Source organism: Sturnira hondurensis, unplaced genomic scaffold (genome assembly GCF_014824575.4).
Source record: "Sturnira hondurensis isolate 20B ecotype Veracruz unplaced genomic scaffold, ASM1482457v3 Scaffold0013299, whole genome shotgun sequence".
In the NCBI taxonomy this organism is placed as follows: domain Eukaryota; kingdom Metazoa; phylum Chordata; class Mammalia; order Chiroptera; family Phyllostomidae; genus Sturnira; species Sturnira hondurensis.
In genome coordinates, this window is record NW_028085930.1 from 6,782,949 (window position 1) to 6,795,393 (window position 12,445).

The window sequence follows — 12,445 nt, forward strand, 5'->3', positions numbered from 1 at the left end:
TGTCGCTCAGCAACCGTGCCTAAAGTGTGTGATTGGCTGGAGCCTCGAGCGCGTGCGGGCCTCGCCCCCTGGCTGTAAGGCAGCAGTTCCTCGCTCCGGAAGTATCTGAGTATTCAGCGTCTCTGGGACCTGTCTCAGCAGTCATGAAGACAAGTCCCCCCGGCGATCCAGACGCGGCCGAAGTGCTGCCTCAGCACAAGTTCGACTGCAGGTCCCTGGAGGCCTACCTCAACCAGCACTTGCCCGGCTTTGGGGCCGAGCCTGAGACCAAGCTGACCGTTGCCCAGTACAGGTATGGACGCCAGCCTTCTCCAGTGGAAACAAATCTGTGCATTGCGATTTTCTTCCTGTGACCCTGGATGGATTCCCAAGTCTCCGCAACCCAGTTTTTTTTCCTAAAGACGAATTCTGCAGCCAGGAGTTGGGATCACCCGTCCCTTGTATTACATTCCGGGTATTTCCAATTCGCGGGCGATAATAGTCACGATTCCGAAACCATGAGAAAGAATCTTTGTTAAAGGATACAATTATGTACCTCGAAGGTTCACTGAAGCTTGGAATCTCTGTGGTATGTACAGAGGGCTTGTCTCAACTTTTGGTATATAACCATAAGATCCTCCCCCCGCTACACCGAAATAGGTGAAATTCCTTTATAATTGGCCATGTTCTAAAAGGCTGAGTTAATGGCACCAGCTGGGGGATCCGAATTCTAATGCTAGATCTTCCACGTGGCAAATGACAGCACCGCTTTGGGCTTTAGTTCTCTTTGAAGTGAGGGAATGGTACTGAAAGACGTCCTGAGAATACTGTTCCCTATTAGGGTGGCCGGTGCCTGGGGCTGTGAAAGAATTCACAAAGAGAAGAAATGGCAAAAATCAAAGTTTATTCACTTTCCAAGAGGAGAAAGGGACTCGTGTGAAGAGATACACTCACTGCAAATTGCAGAGGCGTTAAGTTTTTATTTCGTGATAAAGGGGGAGGGGGGTGGAGCTCGAGCTGGGCGGTCCTGTCAATTAGCTGTCTATCAGAAGGGTGCGGGCTGATTGTGCAGGCTTCTGCATGTTTTACTGTTGTCTTCGGGGTCAGAGTCCAGGCCTCCGGTCTGGTTTGTCTTGTTCGTATTAAGTTTTGAAACAACTCTATGGGGATACTTTTTAGTAATCTCCTCCTGAGAGTAGAGGCTCAGAGAAAAAAAAAAAGGTAATTATCCCTGACAGGCTCAAGGGAAGAGAGATAGCCAGCTAAAAGGGGCTCTTTGTACCTTCTTTAACATATATTTCATTGACTATGCTACTACAGCTGTCCCAATTTTTCTCTCTTTGCCCCCTTCCACCTGGTACCCCACTTCCCTCCAGCAATTCCATTGCTGTTTGGCATCTCCATTCCTTACAGTATTCTTATCATCCCCCTGTCTATTTTGTACCTACCAATTTTGCTTTTTCATCACTGCTCCTTTCCCCCATTCTCTTCCTTGCTCCTCGCTACTGATAACCCTCCAGATGAACTCCATATCTATGATTCTGTTCCTGTTCTGGTTGTTTGCGTGGTTTGTTTTTTTAGATTCAGTTGTTGATAGTTGTGAATTTGTTGCCCTTTTAATGTTCATAGTTTTGATCTTTTTTTAAATAAGACTCTTTAACATTTCACGTAATAATGACTTGGTGATGATGAACTCCATTAGCTTTACCTTGTCTGGGAAGCACTTTACCTGTCGTTCCATTCTAAATGAAACCTTTGCTGGATAGAGTAATTTAGGTTGTAGGTTCTTGCTTTTCATCATTTTGAATACTTCTTACCAGTCCCTTCTTGTCTGCAAAGTTTCTTTTGAGAAATCAGTTAGTCTTATGGGAACTTCAGTGTAGTTAACTCTCTGCTTTTTTTTTTATTTGCTGCTTTTAAGATTCTTTATCTCGGTCCTGGCTGGTGTAGCTCAGTGGATTGAGCGCGGGCCTGCAAACTAGAGGATTGCTGTTCGATTCCCAGTCAGGGCATATGCCTGGGTTGCAGGCCAGTTCCCTGCAGGCCAACTCCCAGCAGGGGCCGCATGAAAGGCAACCATACATTGATATTTCTTTCCCTCTCCTTCCTCTCTAAAGATAAATAAATAAATAAAATCTTTAAAAAAAGATTCTTTATGTTTAACCTTTGGTAGTTTAATTATGATGTGTCTTGGTGTGGTCCTCTTTGGGTCCAATTTCTTTGGGACTCACTGAGTTTCCTGGACTTGTATGTTTATTTCCCTTACCTAATTAGGGAAGTTTTCTTTCATTATTTTTTCAAATAAGTTTTCAATTTCTTTTTTTTTAAGATTTTATTTATTTATCTTTAGAGAGGAAGGGAAGGAGAGAAGGAGAGAAACATCAATGTGTGGTTGCCTCTCGTGAGTCCCCTGCTGGGAACTGGCCTGCAACCCAGGCACGTGCCCTGACTGGGAATCCAACTGCGATCGTATGGTTCGAAGGCCCGCACTCAATCCATTGAACTACACCAGCCAGGGCTAAGTTTTCAATTTCTTGCTTTTCTCCATCTGGCATTCCTATGATTCGGATGTTGGTATATTTAAAGTTGTCCCAGAGGTTCCTAAGCCAATACTCATTTCTTTTAATACTTTTTTCTTCCTGCTGTTTTGATTGAACGCTTTTTCCTTCCTTGTGTTCCAAATGATTGATTTTATTCTTGACTTCATTTTCTGCACTGTTGGTTCCCTATGGGTTCTTTTTTTAAAGATTTTATTTATTTATTTTTAGAGAGAGGGGAAGAGAATGAGAGAGAGGGGGAGAGAAACAGCAATGTGTGGTTTCCTCTTGTGCACCCCTTACTAGGGCCCTGGCCGGCAACCAAGACATGTGCCCTGACTGGGTATCAAACCAGCAACAGTTTGGTTCCCAGACTGTCACCCAATCCACTGAGCCACACCAGGGCCTTTGTAGGTTTTTCTTTTTTTAACTTAGTGTAATCTTCATTTCTTCATTTATTTGTTTGTTTGTTTGTTTTTGCCTTAGTGAGTTCTTTGAGCATCCTGATCACTAGTGTTTTGAACTCTGCATCTGATAGGTTGGTCATCAACATTTCATTTAGTTCCTTTTCTGGGGTTTGTTCTGTTCTTTCATTTGGGCCATATTTCTTTGTCTCCTCAATTCAGCAGCTGCGCTGTGTTTGTTTCTGTGTATTAAGTAGAGTTGTTTTGACTCCTTGGCTTAGAAGAGGCACCTGTAAATTGTGTGGGTCAGGGCCTTAAGTAATCTCTAGGCAGGGCAACCCACTTCACCTGCTTTGTGGCTCTGTGTGGGAAGAGGGCTAGGAGAGGGGACAGTGCTGCTGCCTGGCTTCTGGAGGTTTGCCTGGCATGCGCCCCATTTCTAGTCACTTCTCTCACTTAACTGGTGCCCTTCCTGCTGCTGCCCTGGTGGTGAATCCCAGCCTCGGAGGGTTGGCATGTGTTCTAAGTCCTTGTGGGCCCTTTAAATGGACTCTCCTGAAAATCTGGCAGTTTCTTTCACTGCCCAAATCCCCACTGGTTTTTACAGCCAAAAGTTATGGGGACTTATCTTCCTGGCACTGAAACCCTGGACTGTGCAATTTGGCCTGGGGCTGGGATTGCCAGCTCCTAAAGTGTCCCAGTTTTTATCCACCACATGTGAGTGTGGGGCTGCCTGCTCCACCACCACCAGGTTCTCTCCCTCTCTTTCTCCCTCCCTTCCCCTCTGTCTAAAAATAAATAAGCTAAATTTTTAAAAAAATAAAAATTCTAAAATGTCAGTTAAAAAATTTCAGAATATAAATACCAAAAGTTTAGAAATCAGCTGAAGGAAGTTACCAAATACATGTTTAGAAACTAAATGACTCATGGATTTAAAAAACCAATAATCTATGGATAATAACAGAGTTTATTAAAGTTCAGCATTCAAAAACCAATTGCATATCTGTACTTTAGCAACAGTTAAAATGTTATTTTCAAAAAGATGCAATTAATAAGCTCATCAAAAATATAAATTGTCTAAATATTAATGTAATATGTGGGAGTCATTTGCAGAGAAAGTTATAAAACTTTATCAGGCTCTTAAAAAGAATTAAAGATTCTTAAGAGAATGCCATTAAGATAACATTAAGAGATGCCAGTGTTTATGAATAGAAAATTTCATTAGTAAATCTCTTTTTTCCTACCTAGTGTATAGATTCAGTACAATGGCAATCAAAATCTGACTTTTTTCTCTAATTTGAGAAATTACTTCTAAATTTTATGTGCAAGAGCAAAGGACTAAGACTAGTAAAATCTTCCAAAGAGGAACAAAATGAGAAATATGAATTAAGAAGGCATGATATTGACACAGACATAGACCAATAAAATGATAAAGTGCCCACAAACAGATCCACGTGTCTGCAGAACTTTGTATATGACACTGCTGGCGTCAGGAATCAGTATGTATAGGGGAGGACTTTTTGGTAAATTATATAGGTACAATTATGATTTGTATGAAGGCATTGAAATTAGACCCTTTCGTTACTCTGTCTCACAAAGTTCCAGGTGAATTAGTGTTAAAGCAAAACTAAACTATTTGGAAGACGTATAGGATATGATCTTTGACTTTTTGGAGTAGAGAAGAAAATCTTCAAAAAGATGAAAGCACAACCATTGAGAAAACGATTGATACATTTGCAGTGAAAGACACCTTAAAGAAAGCGAAATTTAAAAAGAAATGTTTACAATATGTAAAAATAATGGATAAAAGACTTATAACCAGAATAAAGACAGCCAGTATAAAGAACTCCAGTAGCCCGACAGAAGAATGGTTAAAAGACTTGAAGATGCCCAAGGTCATTTGCACTGTACTAATCAGGGAAAGGCAGATAGAAACAATGAGAGACCATTTCTCACCTCTGTGCTGACTTTTTTTTTTAATGTGACAATTTCAAACGTTGGTCAGGATATGGAGCAACAGGGACTCATATCCACAGTTGGTGGGAACATGATTAATACAACTACTTTGGAGAACAATTTGGCATGATCTTGTAAAGATGAAGATAGATATACATGCCCCATGAGACAGCAGTTCTATTCTTAGGTGTATATTCTAGAGATATTGTTGTATTAGGGTATCAAGAGATAATCTATAAAAACATTCATTGCACTGTTCGTAATAGCAAAGATATAGGAAATGATACAATGTTCATCAGTAGCAGAGTGGATGAATAAATTGTAGTATATTTATATGGCAGGATACCATACAGCCCTGAAAATGATTCAGCTGCCACTATGTAAAACAACACAGAATCAAACAGTGGACAAATAAGCAGTATGCTGTGTAGGGATCTAAACCTTAAGGGAAAGGTAAATATAAAATTCGGAACAGTAGGTATTCGGAGGGGGAGGGGCACACAGAGGGCTTCAGAGATACAGTAATTAAACTGGGGAGTGAGAATACTGGTATTTGTTGTGTTATCATTCTTTATCCTTTACTAATTTTGTGAATATCCTTTTATCTATGCAAAATTTAGTTTTGAATTTGCAAAAATTAAATCATATTGGAAAAACAAAATATTTGGAGTTAAATATTGAAAGCATTTTATAGCTTGCTGCAACAAAGCCCACGTTTTGCTGCTAAGTGTCTAGTATGTGCCTGGCACTGCTCCAGTCACTGGTGCTATGACAAACAAAGAATCTTGCCTTCTTGGAACTTTCTTTCTATCCAGAGAATGCAGACAATATATAAAATCACTTTCTAATATTACAGTGTAGGAGACGGTGGTATGTATTATGGAGAGAAAGAATAGGCAGTGTGGGGGGTAGAGCAGGAAGGCCTCATTGAGAAGGTGATGTTCAGCAAAGACTTGAAGGGGCTGAGGGTATGAGCCAGGCAGTTACATGGGGGAGAACATTCCAGGCAGAGAGAACAGCAAGAGCAAAGGCTCTGAAGGGGGAGTCGGCCCAGTGTGTCTGCAGGAGGAGAAGCAAGGGCAACCCTGTTGGCCGTTGTAAAGACTTGGGTCCTTCAAGTTGAGATGGGGAGAGATTAGGGTTTTGCAGGCAGAGGAGGGACTAAGTTGTCTTTTAAAACAAATCTCTTTGCCCGTTGTGTTTGACTGAAAGGGGCAAAGTCAAGGAGACCAGTTTGGAATATAGTGCAGTAATCCAGTAAAGAAATATTAGTGGCATGGATCAGGATGGGAGTGTAGAATAGGTTCAAAGTGATCATGTTTGGGATTTATATTGTAGGACCGATCAGATGTGGGGGGATGAAAGAAAAAGAGGCAACTAGTATTCCATTTTTGTCTTGGTAACTAGAAGGATGGAATGCCCATATAATAAAGTAGAGGTGACTATAGAGAAGCAGATTCAGGGGGAAATATCATAACTCACTTCTGGAATGTGAAGTTTTAAGGTGCCTTTTAGATATCCAGGTGGATCTGTACAATCAACAGATATTGAGTCTGGAAGTCAGGGCGGAGATCTGGACTAGACATGTACGTGTGGGAGTCTTTGATAGGGAGATAGTATGTAAAGTCACGAGACCATAGAACTTATTTAGACAACGAGTCTACATAAAGAGGTCTAGAAACTCAGTCCCAGCACCACAGTAGTAAGAAGCTGAAGAATTAGGGAGGGGGTACAAAGGAGCATATGAAGGAGTGGCTGGAGTGGCAGGAGGAAAATTGTGGTTTGGTACCATAACAGTATTAGTGACCGTGAAAAAGTGGTTTTCGTGGAAAGATAGGAATGAAGCTTGATTGAAATGCATTTAAGCGAAAATAGGAGAGGAATGGAGGAAGGAATGTAAACTCTCAAGTTTTTCCACAAAGGGGAATAAAAATGTTCTAAGTATAGGGAGAAGTGAGGTCAGGAAAAGTCTTTAAAAAAGTGGGCAGGCAGGCCCTGGCTGGTGTAGCTCAGTGGATTGAGCGCGGGCCTGCGAACCAGAGTATTGAGGTTCAATTCCCAGTCAGGGCACATACCTGGGTTGCAGGTCAGTTCCCGGCAGGGGACTCACGAGAGGCAACCACACACTGACATTTCTCTCCTTCTCTCCTTCCCTTCCTCTCTAAAGATAAATAAATTAGAAAAAAAAATTTTTTTTAAAAGTGGGCAGGCAGTGAGTAAGGTACTGTCTTCTACCTGTGTCAGTTACAGGTTCTCCAGCTGCCACTGTGTTGCCATCTGCTTTTCATCATCCAAAACCTATAGCCTGAGCTTCTGGTGGCACCACTCTTGGTTTCCAACACTGAAATGGATGTATTTGCATTTTGTGTTTCTCCTGACATTTCAGCAGGATTTGGGGAAGAAGGATAACATATCTTTGTAATTGACCTTTCCTTCCTCTTACCTAGGTCAGGACAGTCCAATCCAACCTTTTATCTCCAGAAGGGCTTCCAAGAATATGTCCTCAGAAAGAAGCCGCCTGGTTCACTTCTTCCTAAGGCACATAAGGTATGGCATGCGGATGCAATGATACATTCTCTGCTGACAAATACATGTCTCTTATACATACAAAACCAATTCAAATTGCTTTTGGGAAATATCATAACTCACTTTGGAATGTTATGTTTTAAGATGCCTTTTAGACATCCGGGTGCATCTGTACAATCAACAGATATGGGAGTCTGGAGGTCAGGGCAGAGGTCTGGACCAGACGTGTACAGAAAAGCCATCTCCTGATTATTAAATAATAGAAAATGCATTTTATTCCTTAGATAAAATGTTTTATTTGAATTGCATTTCCCATTTTTGTTTTGAAAAAGGATTTGAGGATCAAATTAAGTCTGTCTTTAGGCTACTAATCTTGGACAATACCCAGTCCTCTTCTGTATTTCATTTCTTCCTGTACAACCGGCCAGAAATAAAGGCATCCAGTGAATATTTTTTAGAGATTTTATTTATTTACTTTTAGAGAGAGGAGAAGGGAGGGAGAAAGAGATGGAAAGAAGCATTTATGTGAGAGAGAAACATTGGAAACATTGATCAGTTGCTTCTCATACGTGCCCCAACTAGGGACCAGACCTGCAGCCCTTGTGCCCTGACTGGGAATCGAACTGGCGACCTTTCACTTTGTAGAATGACATCCAACCAACTGAGCCATACTGGTCAGGGCTCCGGTGAATATTTTCAGTGCTGTTCATTTATGGATATTTTGTGCTTAGGTTATATATTTAAGTAATGTTTTTAAAAGCATATTATATCTTATAACAATATCTGTTCATTGAATTATTTTAAAATTTTTGCTATGATAATCCCCTGATCTTTTGGTGGTAAAAATAAATATTTGAATGCTTGTTTTATAGTATTCTTTAAATAGTAGACTTGGTGAAAATTATAAAATATTTTTTTAATTGGGTCTTTCTGTTTTCAGAAAACGTTATCTGAGAACTTTTAGAGATGAAAACAGGAGAATACAGAAATCAAAGTCCTGGAAAACATTGATATTTATAATTAGAGTATTATTATAGCCACAGGTGCTTCCCACCTGTGGGTGGTGAAAGGAATGGGCGTAATGTCACAGTGGCGAAAAATGTTGATTTTGGTTTTCTTGATCTCATATCATATTCCCAGAAACATGAAGTAACTTGGATGTTTAAGATGGGTAACTTTTATTATGCCTCTACGTGGCATGGCTGAAGGAGAATCCCTACCTATCCAGAGATTAATGCCCCCCAAAACTGTTCTATTTGTCTCTTTTTGATAATATCCAGAAGACATTAGAATATAACATAATGCTCTCAACGCGAGGATCTGGAGTACTTTGTTTCAACTTCCTCTATTTTTCCCAACTCTACATTGAAAAAAAGCAAGACCCCCACACTGTCACCCACTTTGTGACTCCCTAACCTGTCTGTCCCCACCACCATCCCATCCTACCCCACCCCCCACCCCCATTTCCAAGCAACAAAGTGTTACAAACACTTCTTTCTACAGCCACTGGCACCACTGGCTTCCCTCGCCTTGGTCATGGATTTAGCCACTTCCCCGCTGCAGTGATGCAGCAGCACCTGCTGAGCCCTGCTGTCACAGTGAGCTGCATGGCTGCTTCTCTTTTTGAGTGATCAGTTGCCACTGCCTGAGGCTGGGGCAAGGGGACTTTGCATGCAGATGAGTTGGCACCACAGTTCTTGTATAGGCTGTGTCTTCAGGTCCTAAGTGATAGGCCCATACAAATGTCCTGGTCAGGTGACTCATTTCTGCTCACCATCTTATTTGGGCTCCTGCTTCAGTATAAGCGTGCTTCTCATTGCCTCCTTCCCCAAGAGTTGTCTTGAGCTCTGCAGCAGCCTCAGTTACCAGGAAGGATCCCCATACCCCTGCTCCCTCCATGGATCTCCAGAAGGAGCAGTTGCTTTTTCCTTCTGATACCCACAGGCCTCCCCCAGCATCCTACGGCTGACTAGGCCCAGGGCCTTAGAATAGAGAGGCAGAGTGAGCCAGTGGTGGGGGAACTGCTGAGAACAAAGAGGTGTTTTATGATAATATCTGTGGAATATGGTGTTCGGGATCTGTTGCCTTCATATTACCAGAGCCAGGATTAAGCCCCATGAATATACCTATTCTTTCTAGCTTAATTAAATTATGTTTTATGATAATACTAACTTAACATTATATGACTCAACATTAAACTTCCCATTGTTACATGTCAATTATACCTCAAAATAAAAAAATATTCCTGCCCTGGCCGGTGTGGCTCAGTGGATTGAGCGGGTTGTGGATGCGTGGATGCCTAGACTGCAGGCCACATTCCTGGTAGGGGGCGCATGAGACAACCACACATTGATGTTTCCTTCTCTTTCTCCTTCCCTTCCCCTCTCTAAAAATAAATAAATAACATCTTTAAAAAAATTCCCCCAGAAAAAAAATTACTATGTTTGAGTGCTGGTCTAATTTATAATAATTGCACTAAGGCTACATTTAAAGAAAATAATAAGGAAATGATTATCCTCTGGGTTATTTCAAAATTGAATTCTAGCTTTAATGTTAACTCCCAAGTAGTTATTAAATTTCTGCATTTCTGATTTTTAATAATCTACCATCCTATTTAGATTGATAGAGAATTTAAAGTCCAGAAAGCTTTGTTTACAGTCGGATTCCCCGTTCCCAAGCCTTTGTTGTACTGCAGTGATGCTTCTGTCATTGGGACAGAATTTTACGTGATGGAACATGTGCAGGTAAGTGAACACTTAATCTTACTTTTATTTATAATTAAAATTATAAATAATTTAATTATAATCTATTTAATCTATTGAATTAGACGTTAATAACGATAGCTTATTGTGAACATTTTAGGTGATTAGTTTGCTTTGTGAGGGCTCAAACTTTTGTTTTAGTTTTAGCACAGTGTTTTCCTCTAGGTGTCAGTAAAGAGCCATATGTAGTGGTAAATACCAAACTGTCCAGATGGTGGGGGAGGAAACTCCAAATTGAAAATCAGTCCATTGAGGACAATATTTTAAATTGTTTAAAAGATTTTTTTTGTAAAATATAACTCAAGAGTAGTCTTTGTTCTTTAAACTCATTTTGTATTTCCCCTTGTGCATGTACACTTGTATTAGACATATTTCACAAAGGAGTGTTTTTCTAGCATATTCTACAAATAATTGGTTTTGGTTGCAAACTGTTATCCTGATATTTTTATAGGCAGTAGGGGATAGCAACACTGCAAAGAGTTGGTAAGAAAAGGTTGATCTTGTTTTAAATTATCAATTGTAATTGCTTCCATAGGGTCGGATTTTTCGTGATTTCACAATTCCTGGAGTTAGCCCAGCAGAACGCTCAGCCTTGTATGTGGCAATGGTAGAAACCTTGGCTCGCTTACATTCTTTAAACATACACTCACTGCAGCTGGGAGGCTACGGTGTAGGTGCCGGGTACTGCAAAAGACAGGTAATGGATCCACATCGCTCTTCTGCTAGAGTTCTCAGAAGTGATATACATTATTAGTCAAAATAAAAGCCTATTACTTTATACTTTTCTGAAACTTGGCTCTAACGTTTAGTATCAGCTTTTAATTTGACTTATTTTAAGTGTAAAACAGTTTTATATTTTTAGATCATATTTTGTTTAGCAAGTTTCTGTAACTGACAGAATGTAAATGAATGCAAACTTAAAGCTACTTCAGCCCTTTCATCTACCGTCACTTTATTAATATATTTTTATACAATTTTGCCTTTTGATGTTGGTTAACAGATACTTATTAAGCATGACTGTGTTTAATTTGTGCTGAGTACTGCATCAAATAGCAAGAAAACAGAAATAAGTTCTCTCCACCAAGGAACTATGGTCATTTTAAGAGACCAGTATGTGAATCTCACTTATATGAAACGAGAAAATGATATAAAAGAGTATGTAATCTAGTAGTGAGTGTTTTTGCACTCATCATAAGAGCTGTTCCATTCAGATGGTACATATCCGTCTGCCCTTGCTTAAGTGGGGGAAGCTTCCTGGGAGAGAGAGATCTTGCACTGTGCACTTAAGGAAGTGTAACCCAGAGTGATAGGGAACAGGTGGCAAGCATTTAAAATCAAAGGGTCAGCAGAACCAGGTGTGTATGGGGCGTCTTTCCTTCATATGTCTTTTCCTTTGTGTGCCTTTTTGAGGGGGTTGAGGGGAGAAAAAAGAGAACTAAGGGCCAGAGAGTACTCACTATATGCCACATCCTTTTAATCTTTGCAACAGCCCTAAGGCGTAGGTATTGTCACTTCTATTTTGCAGATGGGGAAACAGGTTTGCAGGTATCAAGTAACACAAATAAGTGGCTTAGACATAATTTAAACCCAGGTCTATATGATTCCAAACATATAGGCCTTTACTGCATTAAACTGAACAGAGATAACCTTGAGGAGTGGAGCTGTTTATATAAGCAGATAAATAATGTGGTCTCAGTTGATGGCGGACTTTAAGAATAGGTTGACTTGTTTACATTCAAGTCTAAGAACAATAAAAAGTCTTTACACTTCTCATACTAATAATATATTTAGAAGATTCTGTGGCTAATAAGAAAGAGTATTTAAATGAAATGTAAACATCTCCCTTCTTCTTCCAGCCTCCATATTTCCTTGTTTAGGTACTGTTGCTCGCAGCCCTTGCAGAATTTCTCTGTGCCTGTTTATTTGTGTGTGTCTGTATGCGCTCTTCTTTCTATTCCACAAAGCAGTTGCCAAATAAAAACAAGGACCCACATCTCTTGATTCCTAGACCAGTGTTGTGTGTGTGTGTGTGTGTGTGTGTGTGTGTGAGAGAGAGAGAAAAAAATCTATGTAAGTGAAATGGAACTAAATAGAAGAAAGACTTAAATGTTTAGAGTTTTAGGCCGATATTAATGTTTTAGGCTGATACGACCATCACTTATAGGCATTTGTCTTGAGCATTTAAAAATAAAACTAAATTTGGTGATTAAATTTTGCTTTAATTTTAGAAGTACTGGATCTGACATTGCACTTTAGCTCTCTCATTTTCCTTATTTACACA

The 12,445-nt window shown here is 40.1% G+C and overlaps 1 protein-coding gene across 1 annotated transcript in view; it reads left to right on the forward strand.

The window, feature by feature from the left end:
- Positions 1-4: 4 nt before the first annotated feature.
- ACAD11 (acyl-CoA dehydrogenase family member 11) overlaps positions 5-12,445 on the forward strand; it is a 70,786-nt gene continuing 58,345 nt past the window's right edge. The window contains exons 1-4 of the mRNA XM_037061274.1: positions 5-292; positions 7,324-7,423; positions 10,021-10,146; positions 10,700-10,861. Coding sequence (XP_036917169.1) covers positions 144-292; positions 7,324-7,423; positions 10,021-10,146; positions 10,700-10,861 — 537 coding nt within the window. The 5' untranslated portion in view covers positions 5-143. The remainder of the gene's footprint in view (positions 293-7,323; positions 7,424-10,020; positions 10,147-10,699; positions 10,862-12,445) is intronic.